The sequence below is a fragment of the Centropristis striata genome, chromosome 19 (assembly GCF_030273125.1).
Source record: "Centropristis striata isolate RG_2023a ecotype Rhode Island chromosome 19, C.striata_1.0, whole genome shotgun sequence".
Taxonomy (NCBI): domain Eukaryota; kingdom Metazoa; phylum Chordata; class Actinopteri; order Perciformes; family Serranidae; genus Centropristis; species Centropristis striata.
The window spans coordinates 10,402,023-10,426,860 of NC_081535.1; the positions used below are offsets into that span (position 1 = coordinate 10,402,023).

General features: G+C 36.3%; 1 protein-coding gene and 1 long non-coding RNA gene across 2 annotated transcripts in view; both read right to left on the reverse strand.

Moving 5' to 3' along the window:
* Positions 1–20,473, reverse strand: part of LOC131992720 (uncharacterized) — a 190,164-nt gene extending 169,691 nt beyond the window's left edge. Inside the window, exon 1 of the long non-coding RNA XR_009396241.1 lies at positions 20,435–20,473. This is a non-coding gene — a long non-coding RNA (uncharacterized LOC131992720). The remainder of the gene's footprint in view (positions 1–20,434) is intronic.
* A 1,848-nt stretch (positions 20,474–22,321) lies between these two features.
* The window catches only part of trabd2a (TraB domain containing 2A), an 80,400-nt gene continuing 77,883 nt past the window's right edge, over positions 22,322–24,838 (reverse strand). Inside the window, exon 7 of the mRNA XM_059358658.1 lies at positions 22,322–23,116. Coding sequence (XP_059214641.1) covers positions 22,912–23,116 — 205 coding nt within the window. The 3' untranslated portion in view covers positions 22,322–22,911. The remainder of the gene's footprint in view (positions 23,117–24,838) is intronic.

Consider the following 24,838-nt stretch of genomic DNA (forward strand, 5'->3'; position numbering starts at 1 on the left):
CTGCTGGGAATCACCAGAGGCCCCACGATACGATTTTATCCCAATACTACTAGATATTAGTAGAATACTATTAGATATTATTGCGGTAAGCATTTTGCAATATGGTGAGTATTGCGATACAACATATTGTGATTTAACTGTTTAACTGCATTTTGTGTCCACAAAATTAAATTCAATCAAGAATTGTTTTGTCAAATAAGAGAAAATTCTCAGTTTATTCGTCTCACTTCAGTCTTTTTATTTCTCCACAATGACTCAAACCCACAGACTGACCAACAAAGTATTCAGTCAAACTGAACTTAACCGATATCAAACATTTATCGACGACAACAACTGCAGCATTTTCTCAAACTTCCCCTCAACTTTTAGCTTCTGTTCTCTGAATTTTTTTGAATGAAACAAAAAAAAGTGTAACTTTGCAGCGTTATTTTGACAACTTCCCGACATGATCCTGACACACATGGTGCCTATAGATTCCTTAGATCTCCTAGTTTTATATGATAGTAGTAGTATAGTATAGTATAGTATAGTATGATAGTATCTCCAGTGTATTCCTAAAAGTGAGCCCACTACGGCCTCCGGAAAAAACAAAAAATACGGACGAAGCAGGAACGCTAAATATCGATACTTGGCAGCCATGAATCAATATAAAATTGTCACGCAAAATATTGCAATACTATGCTGCATCGATTTCCCCCCCACCCCTAGTACATTATGGCTAATCTATGTAAATCTTATTTCCACGTATCGGATAAACAAAGAATCTTTCAAATTAAGTTAGCTAAAAATATTATATACTTTCATTTTAGTGACTAGAAGTGCATACCTCCACCAAATCCGATGGTGCATTTACATGCTCCTCAGAAGGTCCAATTTTCTGAGTTGGGAAGGTGTTTCGATACAACAAAAAAGATATGTCGTATTTTATTGGTCAGAGCATAAAAGCATAACATAGACAGCTGTATTTTGTATTTGCATGACAACGAAGAGCAAAGGAAAAGGATCAAGTGAGCTATGAAATATGATCGGGAAACTAATACCGATTAATCCGACCATGAATGCAGCAAAATAGCCATATATTGCAGTGTTGAAAGTGAAATGAAATTGTGTATTTGCGCCAAAATAAAATGTAATGGGTCCTCCCTTGCTACCCATGCTACAGGCTGCCACAAGGTTTCATGAAAATAAGGCCTGTAGTTTTTCTGTAATCCTGCTAACAAATACACACACAAAACACAACATCCTCTGTGTGGGTAATAAGGTGGATGCCCTGGATTAACAAGACACTAGGGAGGGAAAAGTATCCTAAAAAGCATAAATGATGCGTTATCAAAAACTGTGTAATACCACATTTTCACAGCAAGAGTAAATGGTGATCCTGGGAGGAATAAAAAAAAATAAAAAAGTAAAATAAATATATATATATATACCTAGGCTAGAATTATATGTCTCAGAGGCACTAGAAATGAATATATAGACCATAATAATAGGATGTGTCTACAAGAAGGGCTCAATATCAAAGTCCTCATTTAAACCATAGGGGGACAAGGTGCTGAGGGAGTAGATCCAATAAGTCTCCCGCTGCAGGAAATTCTCATAGTTATCACCTGCTCTAGGCGGCGTATCAACTTCTTCAATGCCCAGATATTTCAGAGTGGATACAATAACCGGCCAACTTGACAGCAGTGTAAATGATAGGAAAGCTTCCAATGAGATGAGGAGCCGGCACGAGACTTGGCCGTGAAGTCTTATGTCTTATTAAAAGCCTTAAATAATAACGGCACTAAAAATAGACTGTGGTTTATTTTGTGGGTATTACTCCATTCTCCTTTAAATCAGAAAGCTAAAATATTTTTTTTTTTGCGAAGTGATGACTGCAGCCTACCCCTTATTAACCTGCAGCTTGATTTCAATATACAGTCATGAAAAAAATGATTAGACCACCATTGTTTTCTCTAATTTCTTGTTCATTTTAATGCCTGGTATAACTAATGCTGGGCTTACAGAAGATTTTCACAGTCCCAGACTGAAAACTGAAAGTCTTTAGTAAATCTAGGAGTTTCATATCAGTCCTAGTCTTGGGTTTGCGACCATATCAAACGTGTTTGATATTATGCCAAGTCGTAGTTTAGTTTATTATTAAGATCCCCATTAGCTGCAGCAAAGCCAAAAAAACTAAAAACAAATAAGTGAGCGATATGCTTCATCTAACAAAACAAAAACAGAATGAGCATTTACACTTCTTAACTGTGCTTCAATCATTCTTCCTAATATTAATTATTCACATACTAATCAATATTACACACATTTTTTAACACATAATATATATTATATTGTATATACATTCATTCTACAGCATATACATTATAATAACACTAACACACACACACACACACACACACACACACACACAACATACATATAAATATACCATGTTTTCTTACTTTAGTGACGTAACACAATCAACAACCAAAGCCAAGCTAAAAACGCTAATCACTTGTCTTTAGATGTGAGCAGGTGTGAGCTGATAGTTTTCCAGGAGTCTTTTACAAATCTTTTCAAATTCTTCTGATGTATAGGTAGCATAAAGGTCTATTTGTTAGACCTTAAGTTGTTCCAGGCATTAAAATGAACAAGAAATTGAAGAAAACAATGATCTCATATTTTTTCCATGACTGTATGTGCCAGTCACTGAAAGAGTCTAAATTGCCCTTGAGCAAGGCAGTGAACCCATACCAGCTCTGCAGCTGTTTATGTTGCATTTCTGGTGATTTGAGTAAAAAGCAGCCATCCCACAGGTAGCAATAAAGGTCACTAGTGGTAGAGTAAGTCCCATTAAAAGTGCAGGTATGAATAGGAGAAGAGTTAGTCTTATCAGCTGAGGCACTATTAAGGCGAGGCCCTATTAATCCCTGCCCGTGCCTCCGTGCTGCAGGGCTGTAAATATCCACTGGGTTAATGAGGTGTTCCATGTGTGGGAGCATACATTTACTCTCCAATAAACTCCTGCCAGGGACAACATCACTCCTCATTTCTTATAATGGCATTTTAATAGATAGTCATTTAAAAACACGACTGCAGAATCAGTGCAAGGGACAGCGACAGGTGGGGGGGCTGGAAAAGCAACGGGGCCGGAGTGTTTGTGTACCGGCCGGGAACAGCTAACAGTGGGAGAGACGAGGAGGGAAAATGACAGGACACAGGAGACGGAAAAATCAGCATTTTAAAAATCAGAAAATAAGACAGGGACAGAGTGTTGTCTGATGTGTTAACAATAGTCAAACCTACAGTTTGACTCCCCTGTTGCATTTACACTGAGGTATGAATCAGGATGCTAACAGGCATTTTGCAGGTTCCAGTAAAGGTAAGAATTTGCATGTGGTGGCTGTCTGCATCCTGAGAGGAGCAGGTTTTGCTGCTGTTTACATCAATACCTGCACGGTTTATTCTCCAGTCACGCAGCAGGCAAATGAATACAGGTTTGGTGGATGAATACAAAAAGTAAATTACAGTATAGGGAAGGCATTAGGAAGCTGCTGGTCCAAAATATTAAACACTTTACTGTGTGAGTTTGGGGCTAATCTCTAAAAGGATACCTGCATATAAATACAGAACATGTAGGCAAAGGGAGCAGAAGCGTTCTGGTTTTCATTTGTAGTCCGAGTAGTTTTGACTAATCACGTTTGAGCAGGTTTTGCTTTACTGCAGGTAAAAAGTCTGTGTTGAGAGCAAAAGAGGCACAGCACATTGGCTGAACTGCAATTATAGAACACATTGGCTATCATTTAATAATGATTTGGCACTTATAGGACGAGCTAACTTGGCTAAACTGGCTACTTATGAAACAGGATCGGGATAAAATCGTATGGTGGGGCCTCTGCTGATTCAAACCTCTACAGAATACCCAAATGGGCTTATTTGGAGCCTCTCTCTAAATAATGATTAAATGTCACAATATTATGAAGAACACAAAAATAACATACAGATCATATGACTACATAATAGTCACAAAACGTAATAATAACAATATATAAAATAAGATCTAGGAAGTCAAACTTTTTTGCTTTCATGCAACATTGAACAACTTTCATAGGAATGTACAGGGCCCTACCTTCAACACTGTATCCAATTTTCTTCTAAAAAATCATCAGCTGATGGGTTCCGAGATTGGTTTTGAACAAACAAAACGCTGGAGATTACACACTAACTGATCTCAACTCAGTATATCTGGATTATGGATGAATAATTTCTGCCTGTGGAGAGCAGTTCGCTCATCTGCATCCACCCGAGAACAGGGACAATATGGAAGTATTTACGCTACAGTGGATCTAACACTTCTCCTCTTCATCTATTCCACTCAGGGCACCAAAGAATGCTTCTGTGCAGAATATAAAGAGTGTGTGTGGATGCATGCAGTCACTATGTATAGCCTTGACTGATAAAAACAGTATATGTCTTATGAGTCCTAATGATGTCTCTATAGGAATACAAATTGGTCTGTCTGCTGAAGGCCTCTCTTTGTTAAGACATATTTCCAATCCAAGCTTACAGTAATTTCCTCAAAATTGTACCTAATCGTCACCCTCTAAAAGGACTTCACTGAGGACTATACTGAATATAAGTAATGAATGATTCTTGTGGAGAAAATTCAATGCAGCGGCAGAAAAATAACCATTTTTTAAAACATATAGAAGAGAGCAGATAAGAAAGATAAACACAAGTGCTTAAGATAAACCAAACGAATATAAAACACGCCTGCATCTGCTGTGCTCCGCCATTCAAAGCTATAGTAATAACTTTTCCGCTAAAGTAAACCAATTTAGTGAGAATACAGCAGCACTACCATGCAACAACTCATCTAAATTAGGTGACAAAATATGTTGGTTATACTCCACATAGGCCTTAGACACAGGGCCATCGCTCAGTTAAAAAACAACATCTAAAACATTACTTTAAGGTGTAACAGTACATTTTTCTGTTATACCATTTGCATTAACTGTAAGATATTTCCAAAAATGTTCACAGTGCTTTAAAGACCAATATGAATCTGTAGAACTTTATATATCTTGTTAAACTTGTCTTGTGTTCCCTTTATCTCCAAACGCATCTGTCTAAATTTATAGTTCTGCATTACAATCTGTAGTGCTTCTGAAATTCTGTATTACATCCCTCTATAGAGAAATGTGTGTGTGTGTGTGTGTGTGTGTGTGTGTGTGTGTGTGTATAGACCACCCTTGTTTTCTTCAATTTCTTGTTCATTTTAATTTCTGGTACAACTAAAGGTACATTTGTTTAACAAAAATAGCTCATAAAAGTTTAATTTGGGAGCTGATATCAAGCCATTTACCATGGTTTTCTTTATAATGATTTTGGTTATTATCAAGAAAACTATGGAAAATGGCTAGATATTAGGGCTGGGCGATATCGACCAAAAGTCATATCCCGATATATTTAGGCTGAATGTCAAAATACGATATATATCCCAAATTATCACAAAGTGAGAGCAAATATTCAGTCAAAGTCAAAACCAAATATGAGATGTCATAAGTGGTTTTATTGAAACCGTTTATTTAATTGAACATAAATACTGTATACCAACAGGAGTACCTCTTTTAAAAAACAAAGCTCCATAAAGTGCAAATTTAAATTAAAAAAAAGCTTAAATAAATATAGCATATGAAATAAAACAGGCCAATATTTTTTTCTGAAATAAATATATATATATATATATATATATTATCTAAGAAAAGAATAATGAACATTACAAAATAACTAAATATGACAAACCCTAGTAAGGGCAGCATTTATATAAAAAGAAAGAAACAAAATGTGTCTACATCGATAGATATGATATGGTCTAATTCCACATCTCATTCAATAAATATATCAATATATTTTTTATATCTATATATCGCCCAGCCCTACTAGATATCAGCTCTTAAATTAAACTCTTATGAGCTAATTTTGTTGTCATGATATTTGTCCAAACAAATGTACCTTTAGTTGTACCAGGCATTAAAATGAAGAATAAACTGAAGAAAACAAGGGTGGTCTGATTATGTTTTCCATGACTGTAAATGTGTAAGAAAGTGCCATGTGAATGTCTTTTGTTTTCTATTGATATTATCTCAATTCATGACAAACATTTTTCCAATCAAACACTAATAGCCTTAGTGGCACCTGCACTGCATTCAAAACATCTAATTACCTGTCATAATATAATCTGTGTAGAGTAGCTTCTGCAGTGGCTTTTCATTATGTGCATGTAGTGATCACAAAATGCTCAATACGACACATTTTCCAGATTCAAGTAGCTCTTTGGGTTGGATGCAACAAAAGGATGCATAATTTTATTGCATCCTGTGCAACAAAAATGCCAAAATATGCAGTTCACAGTTGGGCTGTAATACAGCATACATACATAATATATAAAATGAATAATGCATGCAGGTACTTACTACTTTTTCATCCACAGATGTGATGAGGTCATAGATTTGTCTCCAGTGTGTGTTTCTAGCTTTATAGACCTCTAAAGGCCACATAATGTCACAGTGATGTACCCAGGTCCTCATCTTGGTAATAAGTGCTGATTTCCCCTTTGCTTTCAGACATAAATCCACCTACTAGTTGCTAAAATAAATGAGTCCAGAGTAAGTGCAAACCTACTAAATTATGATTATTTTTATTACCATGATGGGCAAGAATTTTCTGCACTAAAGTAGATCTGCAATATGTGGGAATAAAAAAAAGGATTCATCCCTCTTAACTGTGTTACAGATTAGGGCTGGGTGATATGGAGCAAAAGCCAAACCCAGATATATTTAGGCTGAATGTCGATATATATGATATATATCCCAATATTTTTATTGCAAAGTGAGAGAGAGAATGTTCAGTCAAAGTCAAATACGACATGTCAAAAGTAGTTTTATTGAAACTTTTTATTTAAGTAAACATAAATACTGTATAACAACAGGAGTACTTTTTTCTTTCAAATCAAAGCTGTGTGGGTGCACATTTAAATAAAAAATAAATAAAATAAAAATAGCCTATGAAATAGAACAGGCAAATCTTTTTCCGAAATGAATATATTTATATGAGAAAAGAATAATGAACATTACAAAAGAACTAAATATGACAAACCCTAATAAGGGCAGCATTTATATATAAAGAAAGAATATTTTTTTTAAAATATATTGATATATGAGATATGGTCTTATTCAATATCACATTTAAAGATATATCGATATATCTTTTATATCGATATATCGCCCAGCCCTATTACAGATTCATAAATGTGTTCTATGCAATCTGCTCATTTTGTGTATTTGAAGACAGGGTCTAAGATATATAAAAGTAAGAGAGCACAGTTGGCTTGTAGCACTTTACTGCTAAGTTCTGACTTTACCACAAAGTCCACAGGTCAATAATGCCTCTTAGGAAGAAGTTGTACAGTTGGATGTTTCAAACTGACTGTTAATTCCGACAAAAGTTCAGCAAAGCCGCAGCATGACTGTTTAAACAGCAGGCATGCTGGCAAGAAAGCTAAAATCTGTTTGTGCATCACTTCAACTTAAAATTTTACATGTTACCCTCTGGTTGTTTTTAACAACAACCGCTTCTGTCTCCATGCCGCAGTATGACTCTGCTGAGTCTGAAGAGTTCTGACCTCTTGGTGCCCACTCCTTCTTTCCAAGTTACTGAATCTAAATGTTCTGAGTCAGATTAAACCCTGCGTCTCATTTTACAGCTTTTGATTATGTTCGTTTCTCAGGAAAAGGCAATAATGTTAGTGGGTCAATTTGACCCAGGGCATGTTTAATTATCCAAAAGAGTCAGAAACCAAAAAATCCCAATAAACATTGTTTATATTTCATCATTAACTCCATTACTAACCATTTCATTCAATATTTAGTGCAATGGGGTTCTTTACCTCCCATAGATCATGGTTCAGTGAGGATAATTCACTCGTTTTTCATTAAAAATGCATGTTAAAACTTTTTTTTTATGTACACTGGAAAGACACAGTAGTTTAAAAAAAATTGTAAAAATTTCATTTTACACATTTTTTCTTATATAACAAAATAACAAATCGGCAAAAGTCATAACAACTGCATTCTCGCACTTTACAGATAAGCAGTTTAATGTTATATGTTGATTACACTTATTAAACATAGCAGAAGACATTTTAATCCCTTTAAGTATTTTTTTTTTTTTTAAGATTTTTTTAACTCTGAAATGGGTCAATTTGACCCGCAACATAACAGGAGGGTTAATAGTGAACTATGATTTGTTTTTCTTTTCTTTTTTTCCTTTCTTATTGGTTTTCTTATTATTTTCTAACATTATCATCCACCTTTTTCTTGTCTTTTATGTAACATTAGCTGTAAAACTACACTGCCACGCAGGGACAATAGAGATGAAACACATCACACAATTAACAACCTAATGGGGTGTGAAATGCAGAAATGCAAGATAACTCTAGAAATAGCTCTATAATAACAAGGCTTTGAGATAGCTTGCAGGCTGCCACATTTGCTGACCCGTTTAGCATAATTATTCTGTTACCATTATTCTTTAACATGCAGAAGTCTTTGTCTTGATACTCAATAATCTTATTATGTTTTTATATTTATTCTTATTACCTGGCCTGAGCTGAATCATGAAGCTGTGGAGGGAGCACAAGCTTCATCTGCTGATGGAGAGCTCTCTGTCAGTACCGCAGCTCACAGGCAGAGGGCAGCGTTGCACACACTTTTATTGCAGTGATTAACATAAAGCTCAAGAGATGTCAGCTGTAATCAGTCCCTTTCTAATTTATTTGACATTATGATTGGTATAATTTGCAGCCTTGCTTTTTAAAGTGGAAAGAAATAGACATCATGCTATAATTATCTTTTATGAAGTGGAGAGAAATATAGACATTTTCATAATTACACTGACTATATAGATTTTACTATATTATTAATGGTTTAACAACAATCCTTTACGGCCATTACCATTTTTTTCACTGAGCATATTTGGTTTGCATTTTCTCCTCTGTACTGAGCCTGCAGATTTTAGTCTGAGCCAAGCAAAAAAAAAAAAATCATATTACAGGTATTAATTTTGTCACTTTAACTACTATTGTGCAGATTTTGGGTTGTGCATAGTTATGATTTGAGCAAAAAGAAACACAGGAGTATCAGCTCCCTTTTGCTGAATGCCACAGCAGTGCAGTAAAAAAGTTCCTGATATGTTGTGAACAATACAAATGTATGCCTTGATGTTTGCAGACGTACTTTTAAGGGAACATGAATTATCTTAATGACCCTAATGTCAGATCACCATGGTCAGCCAGGTATACTAATTTCTGTGGTATCGTTAAAGAGATTTGGAAAGGAACAGGTAGACACAAAACTCAACTCAGTCAAAGAGAACGCGCAAAAAGTGAGAAGAAAGTTACTGATTTAAATGACAGCCAGAGCCTGATCTCAGACATATTACACTGCATTCTCGAGTCAAATATATATATAAAAAACAAATTTAATGGGAAAATTTACAGTGTGGAAAACACCAAAACGCATAAATTATAAAACATTAAGATGGTGTATCATACAATGCACATGTCAAAGACACATGACTTATTTCTTTGCAAAGAAAATATATACAGTAATGCAAAGCTTACAGGTATTCACCAGTGTTGGAATGTAAATAAGTACATTTACTAGTTACAATTTTGAGGTACTTGTACTTTACTCGAGTATTTCCATTTTATGTAACTTTATACTTCTACTTAACTACATTTTGAGACAAATATTGTACTTTTTATTCCACTACATTTAGCTGACAGCAATGGTTAGTTTAGTTACTTTTCAGGTCGAGATTTTTTTATTAATTAAACCACATAAAAGTTCAAATTAGCCCTACCTTGACAACTGTAAATTAAAGCTTACATAATTGCTTTAAAAATAATAATACAATAATATATTTGGACAATCTGAGTGGGGTCATTCTGCATAGCAAATCATTCATAATAATGAGATTAAAAAGTCATAATTATGAGATTAAAAAGGCAAAATTATGAGATAAAAAGTCATAATAATGAGATAAAAAGTCAAAATTATGAGATAAAAAGTCATAAGACAGACTTTTTATCTTATAATTTTGACTTTTTATTTCATTATTTCGACTTACTGTGAGGATGTTTTTATTATCATTATTTATTTATATATTTTTTTCTTTTTACCTGGCGGAAATGGGCTTCCATACTAAACCAACATAAACCCCTGACGCTGCATAGTTTTGAATTATATTTTCTGTTTTAAATGTCTGCCTTGTTCTATGTGTTTTGTATCATTTGTATAATGTAATCTTCACCAATAAAGATGGAAAAAATATTTAGAGCTAATTTATTAATAATTGTTGGACTTTCTTCTTGGTAATGGCCACAGGCAGGCCTTTCACAATAAATTAATGAAATAAAAATAAATAAAAGTTGATAAAAGGGCACTTTGGACATCAATGAGCAGGTGCTGAAACTGCCCCCTCTGCACATGCCTCCAATATAATGTAATGCAAAACAATTCAAATTCAAAATGACTGTATTTATCCCCGAGGGGAAATTCAGTTAGTTTGTTAGCTCTGGAAGAACTAGACAGTCTGATGGCTGTAGGAGGGAAGGATCTTTTGAATCTCTCCGTCCTGCAACAGAGAGAGGAGCCGTCCACTGCTGTTTTTTTGGTCTATAAAGGTTTTGTGTAGCGGATGATCCAGGTATTTCAAGATGGCCTCGAACATCTTGACAGGTCATCTCTCCACCACCTCCTCCAGTGTGTCCAACCTGGCTCCAACCACAGAACCAGCTCTTTAGACCAGTCAGTCCAACCGCCTTCATCTCTGTGTCTGATGCTGCCTCCCCAGCAGACTGCAGCATAAAACAACACACTACCACCACAGACTGATAAAACATCTGCAGCATCTTACTACAGATGTCCAGAGATCTGAGCTTCAAGATGAAAAAGAGGCGGCTCTGCCCCTTTCTGTATAGAGCGTCTGTGTTTAGGGACCAGTCCAACTTATTATCCAGGCATACACCTAGATACTTATAACTTGGCACCACCTCCATGTCCACCCCACAGGTGTTCACTGGCTGAAGAGGGGGCTTGAACCTGCGGAAATCTATGATACACGCCACAATAGCAGTGTTATCTGAATACTTCTGGATGTGTCAGGACTCAGAGTTGTATTTGAAGTCTGCTGGGTTCAGTGTGAACAGGAATGGAGCAAGAACAATTAAAAGTACTTACAACTGCATGCTGAAATATGAGAGTGAGTGAGAACCGTATGACTCCAGAGACGTGCTGTCTGGTGAGAAGAGAGTAGCTAACTCCACTCCTTTTAGTCATCACGGTCTTTTGGCTCCAGCTGCCTCCCTCACAGTGACCCTGCACACATTCCTCAAGCTGATTCTGAGAACCTCCAAGGGGGGTAACTTTTAGTTTAAATCAGAGTATATTGAGGGTGAAAATGGATATCAACCAAACCCACTCAGAACCTGTGTGAGTCTAGTTGGACATGTGTACAATGGTGAAATGATGTGTGTGTGTGTGTGTGTGTGTATGTGTGTGTGTGTGTGTGTGTGTGTGTGTGTGTGTGTGTGTGTGTTATGGCTCCAAGTTCAAGCTCCCGGTGTGGCCTTCCTTCTATCAATAACACGTCTCCAAAAAAAATGGTTCCTGTGAATGGGATCCATTGACCCGGGCGGTAACTGAGTGACACCCTGTGGTGTAGCGCCGTCTCACAAATGCTTCATTTGTTTATAAGCTGACAATCACAGGCAGACCAACCCTGAGAGCCACTGACAGACATAAACAATGTTGTGCTCTAAATCTCCTACTGAACAGAGATTGATTTCAAGTGTGCAGGGATTACACAGCTGCTTTCATATTTCATCTGAGCATGAAGAAGAGACCTATTTAGATTTTGCGAGGTGGAAATTGGACATGATTACAATGCATCATCTGCTGTGGTACTATTAAGAAGTAAAGAGGAACACAGCATGATACACCAACAGCGTAGACTTATTAATACACTAAAATAAAGTATTAGCTTATGATGTTGTGTATTAATTTGAAGATGTATTAAAATATCTGACATATAGCAGTTTAAATATGCATCAAATATGTTTTGATAAACACACAGAAATCTGACCAACAGTCACAGTCTCTTTACAGGAAACTTCTGCTTGATTAAGATATGAGCAGCTCTGATTTAGGAAATCCCACTGCACCATTTGGAACAATAACAGGAAAGCAAGTGACCCTCCGCATGAACATAGGTATTATAGTGACAGAAATATTGAAAACTACGGAGTTGCTGTTCGAACCAAGGACCTGTTTTTGTGTATCCTGAATATTGTATCTGTTTTGTGATACTTGTTAATACATCCTGCACAGGGCTGTCTTTCTAGAAACCTTTGTTGTCTCCTAAGATTTTCCACCACAATGATAAATCAAACTTGACTTTTTCACGATGCTGACACAGATTGAGAAATAGAAGCAAAATGAGCACGCTAGACAAGACATAGGTTAGGGAAAAAAAGCTTTTTATTTCCAAAAAGGTGAGATGGAGGCTGGCTGGTGATGGCTGAGGTGAGGGAAAGGGGATCAAGGGGAGATGGCTCGGCAGAAGGAATCCAGGAATGAGAGCTGGTTTGCAGCATCGACAAACAGGAAGACACAAAAATCCAACAGACAGACTCTTGGAGCAGGGCTTTAGAGGTGATGGTGTGACCAGCAGACAGGTGCGTTGACTGCAGGGGAGCTCTGATTGCCGATCATAGCCAGGTGAGCAATGAGAGGGAGACAGAGGCTGCTGTCATCAGAAAAAAAGATGTGCAAATAATTCATAAAGGGCTCACAATTCGCTCTCGTCTTACAGCAAGAGGGTTGCCGGTTGGACTATGGCTTGCAGCTCTTCTGTGTGGAGTTTCCAGCTTTGGTTGCCAGAACTTCACCGTAAAAACTACAGTGAGTGGATTTTCTATTCTAAAGTTAAATGTAAATATCAGCAAAAACTGTAATTTAGACTGAATAATCCTGTTATTTTTAGGGTAATTGTGTCATTCATTCACACATTATGGTATTTCTCCATTAATTTTGCATGAAAATGTTATATTTTTACAGCAAAACTGTGTTTCTTCCGGTTTATGACAGAAAAAAGTAAAAGTTTTGTGTTATTCTTTGTAATTGAAAGTGTTTAATATGGTGATATACAATTTTTAATTTTACGCCCTTTTTCTGATGTATTTGACAGTGTTTTACTGTTATTTCTACAAACATTTTTTGCAGCGTGGTGAAAGCAAAATCACACCATGACTCTACTCGAAATATATATTGCAGAAAAAAAAAAGACCATTCTTGCTTGAGATAGAAAAGGGGGGCCCAATAGAAAAACTTTGGGAAGGACTGACCTAAACAATGGTTCTGTTTTATTCAGGTGTCCCAATAAGCGATGTGGGACCCTGTGCCAGCATGAACCCTAAAAGTGAAGCTGCTAAATGGAACTCAGATATCTCTAATTTTATCATTTACAGTGCTCTATGTCAAAATATCAGAATGTTGCTCTTACACACTCAGTACACAACCTAAGTCAGATAGACGCAGAATGGCCGCATAAGATATTTCTGTCTTTGGAGTTTTGTTTTCTGTTCATTCTGCCAGTAAAAGGCTTTATAGCATGGCATACCTGAGCACAAGCAGGTGGCAGTGTTTCATTTCTATCAGGTTGAATAAAATGTTGCCAGCGACCAACATCATTTCCAGTGGGGTTGTGTGTTGGCTTCACTGTTTGTCCATTCAGTCATGAATCCGTCTGTTCTTCAGAAGGAAGAATTAGTATGTAAATGGACCCTCTAGAGTAAGCCCCTGAAATCCTTGTCCTGGCCCTTTGAATGGGTTGCTGTAAGTACCTTCTAAATATGGTAATAACTAATAATTCAGAATAAAAGATTTAATGGAAAAGTACAGAGAGTACAGAGGGAGACGGACGAGGAGAAACAGATGCACAGACCTCTGCAATCAGCATAATCAAAGCCCCGAAATATTTCCGATATTATGCATCTTCCATTGTCCTTACAACTGCTTTGAATTCTCTGAGACTAATGGGTTCCTGAAGTTTTCAGTTTTTCTGTGAGCCGTTTCACGCAGGCGAGGCAAGCTTTATGAAAACTTTTCACGAAGCCTTTGGGAAACCAGCAGATGCAGCATTCATGTTGGTCTCAGGAAGGTAACCTAATGATTTTCTCGTTTGTGGGTAAAGAAATATGTACTTTAACTATTTCCATAGATCTGCCTCATTGTTCCATTCCAATCCATTTAAGTTCAAGATTAAGTTAAGTTCCTGCTGACCATAGCAGCAGTTTGTTATTCAGAAAATTATTCAGATGATATTTTGTGGCCCACACCTTGATATGAAAGTTTAATGTGAGTTTTATATGAATGGCACTTTACTGTGTTGTGTGTGCAAGGTCCCTTTCATTACGTTTTTTGGTAATTTTTTTTTTTTTTAATAATTTGTCTTTTTTTTTTTTAATAATTTTGTGTCTTTTTTTAAAACAATGTTGTGTCTTTTTTGGTAATTCTGTGTCTTTTTAAAATAATTCTTAGTCTTTTTTTTTTGTATTTTTTTTAAAGTAATTTAGTTTTTTTCTGTCTTTTTGTGTCTTTTAAAAAAAAAATTGTGTATTTTTTGTAATTTTGTGTCTTTTTTTTTTAGGATTTGTGTCTTTTTGATACTGCCTCCAGCGGCCCCCAGGTAATTTGAGTTTGAGACCCCTGATCTACCTGGAACATCTTACAACATTCACTCAAAGTAAACACAATTATAACTATGGGCCAGTTTAAAACTACGATAACCAATAACTCTGCCGTCCACTGTGTTTTTCAAGTTTTTCAAGTGTTTTGTCTGTGCTGTTAGTTCTTCTGTTTGATGCCCTCAGTGATTCCTTGAGAAATAAATAAAGAATAAATGAAAATGAATTAGCTGCAAAGCTTATTGTCACTGACGGTTGTCAGTTGTCTATCAAGAGAATCGTTGTCTTTCAAGAGACTGAAGAATAAAGATCAGCAGCACGAGAGATGAGAAACAGTGACAAAGTGAGTCAGAAACTGTTAGAAAGATAGAATAAAATCACTCATAATTTCTCCTTTTGCTCTCCCTTGTGTTTAAATGCTGATCTAGGATCTACTTATTTATATGGACATCGATTGATTACTGAATGGGCCCACTGGGTACAGGCACAGAGGACCAAAGTGTCCTCTGTCCTTCACCTACAACATGTCACTAAAGAAACACCAAACAGGAAGAGAATCAAAGTGACCACAAAGAGACAAAACTACTACAAAAACACAAAGGAGACTCACAACAACTATGAAAGAGCAAAAAAACAACAACCATAAAGAGACACAAAATTACTAAAAAGAGAGACAAAACAACCACAAAGAGACACAAAATTACTGAAAAGAGAGACAAAACAACCTCAAAGAGAAACAAAACAACTACAGCGACACAAAACAACTACAAAATTACATAAAAATCACTACAAATAGACACAAAACAACCACAAAGAGATACAAACTGACTAGAAAGAGACAAAAAAAGCAACTACAGACTCAATGAAACCTACAAAGATACACGAAAAAACACCAACAAAAGAATGCAAAACAATTACAAAAAAAAGGCAAAAACATGGAATATGAAAAAGTTAAGACCAAAAGAATTACAAAGTGGCAAAAAACAACTAGAAAGAAACACACAATGACAATAACGATACATAAAACTATAAAGAGACACAACACAACTAGAAAGAGAGATACAGAAAAGAGTGGTGTCTTCTAAATCCTGTTGTTTAAACCATGCGCTCTCATTGGTCAAGGCTGTAAACCTGCACTGATGACATTATATATAACCCCAAGGAGATTTACTATATAAATATACAGAGGACTCAGCGGAGCACTTATTACCATGGGTCTCAGTTAACACACTGCTATGACTCTTAGACTGATGCCGTAATAATGGCCACAGAGAGACCTACTCCACACACATAAGCTTATTTGTGCAAGTCTGTGAAGGATTGACCAGTGCTAAAACTGATAAACGATAATATGTGAAAGTGATGGGAAAGTGATTTGACCTTTTGGCTCAAAATGCACAAAGACTGGCTCGACCTCAATATAATTGGGTGGATTACTGACTCAATGGATTGGTAATAACACAGTAGATTCACAGAGAGTCTATTTTCTGAAACATGTATTTATTTATTTTCATTGTCCACATTTTCTGTCTTCCATTAAGTGCAGCTCGGCATCACAAGGTGTGATTTTCCAATTTTTTTCACAAGGGATCTGATATTTTTAATGAGGCCTTTAGCTATACTGGCAAGCGCCAATAAATAGCAGACGATTCAAGTTTTTCCACGACATAAACTACCTAAGATTTTCAATGCCATGTCTTTATTTTTACCTAGTTTTGTGCTCCACAGGAAACAGACGTCTGCATGGACATCTGCTTTCAATTCCTACAGGTTTACTTTGTCCAATCTGGCAACCCCACCTCCAGACCAGCGTGGTGTGTTTTCATAAGGCCCGTTTTCTTATTTGATTGTGTTTTAAGGAGTAGATGTCTGTCAGGAGCATATTTATTTCATATGAATGTGATGAATGAGGGGGTAATGAGAGCAGGAATCCTTCAAGCTAGTGCAGTGACAGAAATAAAGGTTCTATGTGCTGTGATGCAACACATTTAAATGTCTTATCTAAGATTTATTCATTTATTCTATATAGATATCGATTGATTACTTAATGGGCCCAGTGGGTAAAGGACAGAGGAGCAAAGTATCCTCCGTCCTTTACCTAGAAAATGTCACTATAAACACCAAACAGGAAGAGACTCAAAGTGACCACAAAGAGACAGAACGACTACAAAGAAAAAGTCAAAGAGACTCACAACAACTATAAAAAAGCAGAAAAACAACCATAAGGAGACACAAAACTACAGAGACACAAAACTACCACAAAGAGACACAAAATGACTACAAAGAGACACAAAACAACCCCCAAAAAACACGGATTAAAAAAGTTAAGACCAAAATAATTACAAAGAAAGATGTCAACAACTACAAAGAGATACAAAACAACACTAAAACATGTTAAATGTAGTCAGTGTGACTGCTCCTTATAAGTCTCTACTTGAGGCTCTTTCATTGATGTTGTGATGGCTGTATTTGTATTTAATTGTTCATGTCAATTGTGTTTTAAATGTTGTAACCCTGTCACTTTTATGCTTCCTTCTTGGCCAGGTCTCTCTTGTAAAAGAGATTTTTTAAATCTCAACCAGTCTTTTTTACCTGGTTAAATAAAGGATATATATAATTTGGGGTTCAGTATTTTGCTCAAGGATACTTCGACATGTAGGCTGCGACAGTCAGGGATCGAACCACCAACCCTTCGGTTGGTGGGCAACCCACTCTACCAACTGAGCCACAGCCACCTCTAGTCTTGTCATTCACTTCCTGTTTTATTTTGCACTCACCTTTTCCCTCTTGTTTCAGGCTCTTGACCTCCTTCCATTGTGTGATTTTCTCCCTGGTCCCTGATTCGTCTCACCTGTGTTCCCCTCCCTCATGTATAAATAGTCCTTGTCTTCCTTTGTCTTGTGTCAGTTCATCTTGTATACCATGTGTTTTGTCAGGCTACAGGAATTACCAGGTTATGTGTCCTTATACTGTCTGCAGTTGTATTTTGTAACCTCCTTCAAGTGTTTTTTGTTATATTTTGCAACCTCCTTAGTGAGCGTCTTTTGTTTGATTTTTGCAAGTAAAGCATTTTGGTTGACCATACTACCGACTTTTTAGTTTTTGCTTCTGGGTCCCTGTCCCTGAATCAAGTCTCTACAGGTGGGAGGGCATTTAATTATAATTTTTTGTGATGCAAGTGATTCTGGTTAAAATGTTATCCTCCACCTGATGCATGTCCATCATGTTTGCAGGTAATGGACTCCAGGGTCAGAGCCTGCCATTGGAATTACCTTTCACCAACATTTAGCCTTTACCAGCTTAAAGCTCTTTGGGTCCTCAGTTAGACTTATGGAATTCACACCATGCTTTGCCCAATGTTTCTGATGGTAAATGAGCTGTAACATCTGTCAGTAAAGGCACTCAACAGGAGGCAATTAGGAGTGACCTGCACCTTTGTTTGTTTATTCTTTCATAGAATGACTGAGTGACTTACATGAGCTGTTGTTTTCAGAGTTTAGTGTTACACGGAGCAGAGGAAAGATCTCGTTTAGAGTCTCATACTCTTTTTAACATGATGTGACTTTAATGTTTTTGAGCAGTTTTTGTTGGCTATATGTTATGAAATCTGTTTTTTCGATGCACATTTTCTTTCTTTCGAGCACACGATGAAAGTTACAGAAAAAAAAAAAAAGTCAGAGGTATAATTTGTTAGAGAGACTGATTAGAAATGCTGCCAGTTAATCAAAGTGTCAGAGGTAAAGGCCTGACCCCGTGTGCCTCCTTGTCAAGTCAAAGTTTATTTATAGAGCACATTTAAAAAACGATCTCAGTTGAGCAAAGAGAGTTTTTAAAATACAATAAAATACTTACATACAGTAATAAATAAAAAGCAATTAAAACAATAAAATAGTAATAAAAAAGGAAGTTAAAAAGGAAATAAAAGAGTAAAAAGCCAAGGATTCCTGCCTAGCTTGGACTGAACGGCAAGGAGAATAAATAGGTTTTTAATAATGTTTTAATATGCTTGGGGACATTTGGGGCTTTAAAAGAATTCCAGTAATGTTTGTTGTGTCAATGCATAATTATGCACTTTTTTATTGGAAGTTTCAGGAAGGGGACATATCGTCCTTTTTATTTTTTTTATTTAAGCTGACACTGTACAAAAAATCATTAAAATCAATGTTGTTGCTAATTTTATTGGCATATCTCAGACTGTGAAAACATGTAAATAAAATGCGCCTTTAGCACTATACAGAAACCAAATCATTTTTTTTATAAAAACAAAACAAGTGGCCTAATGTAACAAACTGACATTTAAAATCTGGTTAGTCAGTTATCAATCGGACTGAAGTTAGATAAAAGATTCAACTCAATTCAGTGAACGTAGAGTTATTAATAGTATTAATATGTAATTTCATGGCAGTTTTTTTTTTTGTTTTGTCCTCTAAGGCACCAAGAGGAAGGGATACACACAATTCATAGAGAAAAAAAAGATGCTATTTGCATTAAATAAGATCAGTAATTTACATCTTAGTGAGCACTTTGTAGCTTGAATCATCTCATACCTCATTTATTCCCGTAAATCTTGTGTCTCAGCATTGCTTATGCACATTAGTTATACTGTGACCTCTATAACCTCCTCTGGCACACGGTCACTCCTAAATCAAAGCACAAACTAACAAGTGAATGAGCTTTCTTTTCCTGTTGATATAACACATCAATTAACTCTCATTTCCTGTACATCTAAAGAGTCTGTTAGCTCTGGTTTCCTGTTTGTTTCCTGCAGAATGGACATGCGTTGGCGGAGCGGCTGCCTTATTTGTGGCGGACCACATGCACACATCAAACAGCTTCTAATAGCAGCCTTATCACAGCACATTAACCTCACATAAACATGCCATGAACCCCGGGTCAGGGCAGAGGGCAGCATGTGAGTATACACATGCACACATTTGTTCAGGACAGGCAGAACACACATTCAGTGTAATGCTGCGTTACAAGACTACTGACTTGTATCAACAATTACTAATCTGTCTTCAAGCGCCTTGAGACATATTACAGCTTAAGTGATACATACTTTTAATCTCCCATGATGTAAACATGTACTTGGGCATTTCAAGATAAATCTTATGCCTGACATGACAAAGGAAAACCTGCAGGCCTTAAGCTATCTTTAGGAAAGCACAACTCATGCACATTTTGCACTAAAATCTGTTGTGATGTAGGTTAGGGTTGGTGCTCGTCAACCAATCGCCAAAAATACAGAAATCTGCAAAATGACCAAAGTTTTTGAAACCACAGCATGGATTTTTCTGTTTCTCCAACAATCTTGGTGTTTTAATGTGGGAGGGTTTTTGACCATTTTTATCCATTCTCATATTTAAAAAAAACATAAAACAATTCAGCATCAAATGTGTGTAACAAATGGTATCAACCCAAAATTCAATGCAACAACTTATGGGACATAGTTGAGCTGTAAACTGGACTTCAGAAAGACAAACATTAATGTTCTGAACACAATTTAGATCTGCAGCTTTCTGTCTACATGACCTGCTATCTCCCCCTATATATATATATATAAATTAATGTGGTATACTACAAACATACCATGTCATTTTAGGTTTGTATAGTGTCCTATCATTGCATCCTAAAATGGCTTACCTGAGGTTGGTCCACCTTAGCAGCATAGATGAGGTGTTGTGTTGTATCCAAGTTCTTTTGAACACAACAGTCACTTCACCTTTTAAAAAAACAGAAATGAGAAGAAGGTAATTACAACAATAGTTGTCACTTTTATGTACACTACCGGTCAAAAGTTTTAGAACACCCCAATTTTTCCAGTTTTTTATTGAAATTCAAGCAGTTCAAGTCAAATGAACAGCTTGAAAGGGTACGAAGGTAAGTGGTGAACTGCCAGAGGTAAATAAAAAAAGGTAAGGTTACCAAACCTAAAAAATAATGTACATTTCAGAATTATACAAGTAGGCCTTTTTTCAGGGAACAAGAAGTAGGTAAACAACTTAACTCTATGGAGTCTTGGGCTATTTTGTCAATTTTTTTAATTATTTTCATGTCTTTGTTAGTCATTTTGTGTCTTTTTTTAGTCATTTTGTGTCTTTAGGTGTCTTTTTTGTCATTTTGTGTCTTTTTTTGGTCATTATGTGTCTTTTTTTAGTCCTTTAGTCCAACATAAAATGTGATTTTGAATCTTTTTTTTACTTTCAAAACACTATCATGCTCAAAAAAGAATTTTAAATGTTGCAAATGTGCATTAATTTCAGAGTACACTGAGACATTAAACTGCATCATTTTCAATTAAATTCTGGAAAAGTTGGTGTGTTCTAAAGCTTTTGACCAGTAGTGTATATCCGGCTAATTATTACTAATCAACATACCTTATTAAGAGAGATCTGTATCCCAAATCGGACACACCTGAAATGCTGCACTTTCTAGTGTTTTCACAGTTTCTTGCTGGTTGCATCGCAAAAAAAGAAATGCTCGAACAGATAGCAAATAAATGCACGGTGATGCATCAAGTTCACAAAATGTGAATTGATGGGGGACCTCCATCATGTTTCATTGCCCCTTATATCTTGAATCACACACCAATACGCGTGAACCAGTTCCCAAATAAGTCACGTGGTAAGGACAATATGATTAAAATAAACTAGTTTTTGAACATTAAAGCACAAACATATTCTAGCAGAAACCCAAAATTCAAGTATGAACCTGAAAATGAGCATTTTTTCAGGTTCAGCTTTAAAGCGTCTGTACCATTTACTTTGGCATCTCCCAGCAGTGAAACATCAAAAAAGTGAATGAAATGTTAATCAGATGTTAATCTAGATAAATATTTTATTGTCATCATGGTAATACTATTACAATCATCTCATGCCATAAGTGAAATGTGAAAGCCTTAAAGCACTATGCTGCATGTGGTCTATCTGTGTATACAGCCTTATGTATTTAAAATGGAATTATAATGCATTTGAAATCATAGTTAAACATTTGAAAATAACACATTTGGTCATCATAGTGACTGCCAACAAATATTTAAAAAACATTGTGAATGTTTCATATGGCCTACAGATTAACTATAGTAGTTAAATAAATTAAAGAAATGATCCCTATGTGAAAAAAACACACACATGACATGAATCCGTTCAGCAGACACAAAGCAAGTGATAACACTGATACATAAAGTACAAAACAATGTCCCTTCCAAAAATGTCCTTTCAGTGAGACACAGGCTATGGTGGTTAGTTCCTGATTTTCTTTTCAAAAAAATATACTGCATATCTATTTATATATTTATATAAACAACAACAAAACTTTTGATAATTTCCATTTGTTTTTATAATTCTAAAATACATCTATAATATTTAGAAACAATATGTACAATTTTCACCCCGTAGTAGGCTTTAATGCAACATTAGACAGATTCTTCGAAAATGGAAGAATAAATTAAGGTGTGAAGAGGACGACCAGACCAGGGGGGTTTAAGAGCTGATAGACTTTGTTTGTCTCACACACACACACACACACACACACACACACACACACACACACACACACACACAGTAAGGACATATGGTTCCAGTTGAACTTATTGAAGTTATTTGATATTCAGCAATAGTCTCAGCAATGTTTGTGTTCATTCACAGCAACAGTCTGAGATCTCATATTCTCCGAGGTTTTGAATGTTGTGTGTCTTTTTGTCACACTAAGGGAATGTCTGATAACACTTCCTTGTTTGTGAGCTTCTACTTTTCTTTCCTGCTGTGTGTTAAAAACCCTTATGTAACCTTTATGTTCCAAGAAACTGGACTTACATGCTCACAGAGGCCTCAATTTGTAAGAGACACGCTCTATTGACATGATTTACAGTTCAGCACAAACTTTATCTAACCTAACATCCGTGGAGTGTCCTGTTACCTGACAGCCAGAGCTGATTTCACATCCATTCTCCATGCTTTATTTTTTCCTGATCAGTCTCCGAGAGTCTCTGCACGCTTTCGCAGCCTCCTCTTGGTCTTATGATGCACGATCAGACCTGGGTGATACCTGAAACCACCGCATGTGAAGAGTTTATGCTCAACAAGGCTGATTGCTTTTATAGAGTCCCAATAAATGCTCTACTAGAGCATGGCAGTCCATGTCTGTGGGATGACTGTAAGCAATGTGCAGAGGAGGACGAGTAAAGACGGTGAGGACGAGGAGGTGGTCGACGCCGAAGGTATGTGCTGGTAGTTGTGGTGGCTGTGGACTCTGTCAGGTGGCTTCACTGTGATGTAACCATTGATGATGCGAACCAGCGGGGGAGGTGGAGATTGAACCATGCTGCTGTGGGGAGAAGACGAGAGAGTAGAAAAAATTTTATTCACTTTTTAATGCCCCTTTAAAAGATTTTTCAAAGGTCTTTTTAGTATAAAGAACAACAAAGTCCACCTTGGGTAGTTAGGGGGACTTTGCCCCTTTTGTGTCCTGTGTGAAACCAAAACTAAACATTGTTATTCTAAGTTATGTAACTCAACTTTCATGCGTAGCCAATGCATAGGAATGTCACACTTTATGTCACGCTTTATGGTACCTACAGCCATGTAAAAACATATAAGTCCACTCTTTTTCTTCAATACTTTGCTCATTTTAATGAAATGAATCATTTGTTTGGACAAATATATTAAGAACAACAAAAATATCTAATAAGAGTTTAATTTAAGAGCTGATATCTAGCCATTTTCCATGGTTTTATTGATAATAACCAAAATCATTATCAAGAAAACCATTAAAAATGGCTAGATATCAGCTCTTAAATTAAACTCTTATGACCTATTTTTGTTGTTATCAATACATTTGTCCAAACAAATGTACCTTTAGTTGTACCAGGCATTATAATGAACAAGAAATTGAAGAAAACAAGGGTGGTCTAATCATTTATTCCATGACTATGTGTGACATGAAGTACATTGTAAACAAGGTGATTTTTACTGCAATAACGGGTGTCAAGTTTGTATTAAGATGTTCTTCATAAAGGGTTGATAGTTCTAACAAGCTGTGTGTCATCATTTTTCTGGGCTCAACTCAAAAAACATCCCATATTCCGAAGTTACAGGAGTCTGGGAAAGACTTTATAATTTCCTTTTTTTTTAAACATGTTATATATTTTGTTCTCTCTTTGCACTGCTCTTTTAAATTTAAAATGCAAATCCTGGTGTAATCTTCAAAGGAACAGTACTCTCTCTACATCCCTATATCATCCACAATTGCCAGAGAAAATAAGCAGACTGCAGGAAAAAAAAAACAATGGAAATATTAATGACGGTGAAGGCTACAAAGGAAAACTTCTCGACAAAGGAATTCACCGCTCCAACGCTGACCAATCAGCGGAGAGTTTCTAAACCTCAAAACTCCTGGGTGTGCAACTCATTGATCAGCTCGTGGCTATAAACCAACAGCCAATCAGCCTGGCTGCTCCTACTCTCTTTTTCTCCCTCTTGCAATATTATATATCCTGTCTGTCTCCCTTTATCTGCCCTTTTCTAAACAAGTCTGCCAATTAAATCATTTCTGCTCTCCTGTTTGATGCAGAGTCTGCAGTGCTTGTGTGGTTTGGACTGGGACGAGGCCAGGCAAAACAAACACACAAGTTCCTGAAGTCGGGATCTCCTCATTCCAGAGCGCTGCAACAGCAGTTTGGCACGACTTTGAAAACATCCAATATTAAAGAAAAGTGATTGCAAAGTACTATTTTCATCTAACTGGATTTAGGCTTTATGGGAGAGATATTTTGACAAGCATCCACATAAAGAAAAATGAGTGTTATATCATTGATAAAGAGGAATTAAATTATGCCCCAGGCCTAAATTTCTATCATCAGTCCTCGTTCTGACTTTGTCCGCAGACAAATGAGAGTTTGTTAAGAGGGACTGTTGCAGACAAATGAGCTTCAGTTTGGATGGCCGATTTGGCTGAAAAAGGGACACAGTTGGAAAAGTTTGGAGAGTTGAGTGCCAGTCGAAATAAGATTGCCAAAATGTTCTGTCAGTGATAGATTGTAGAACAACC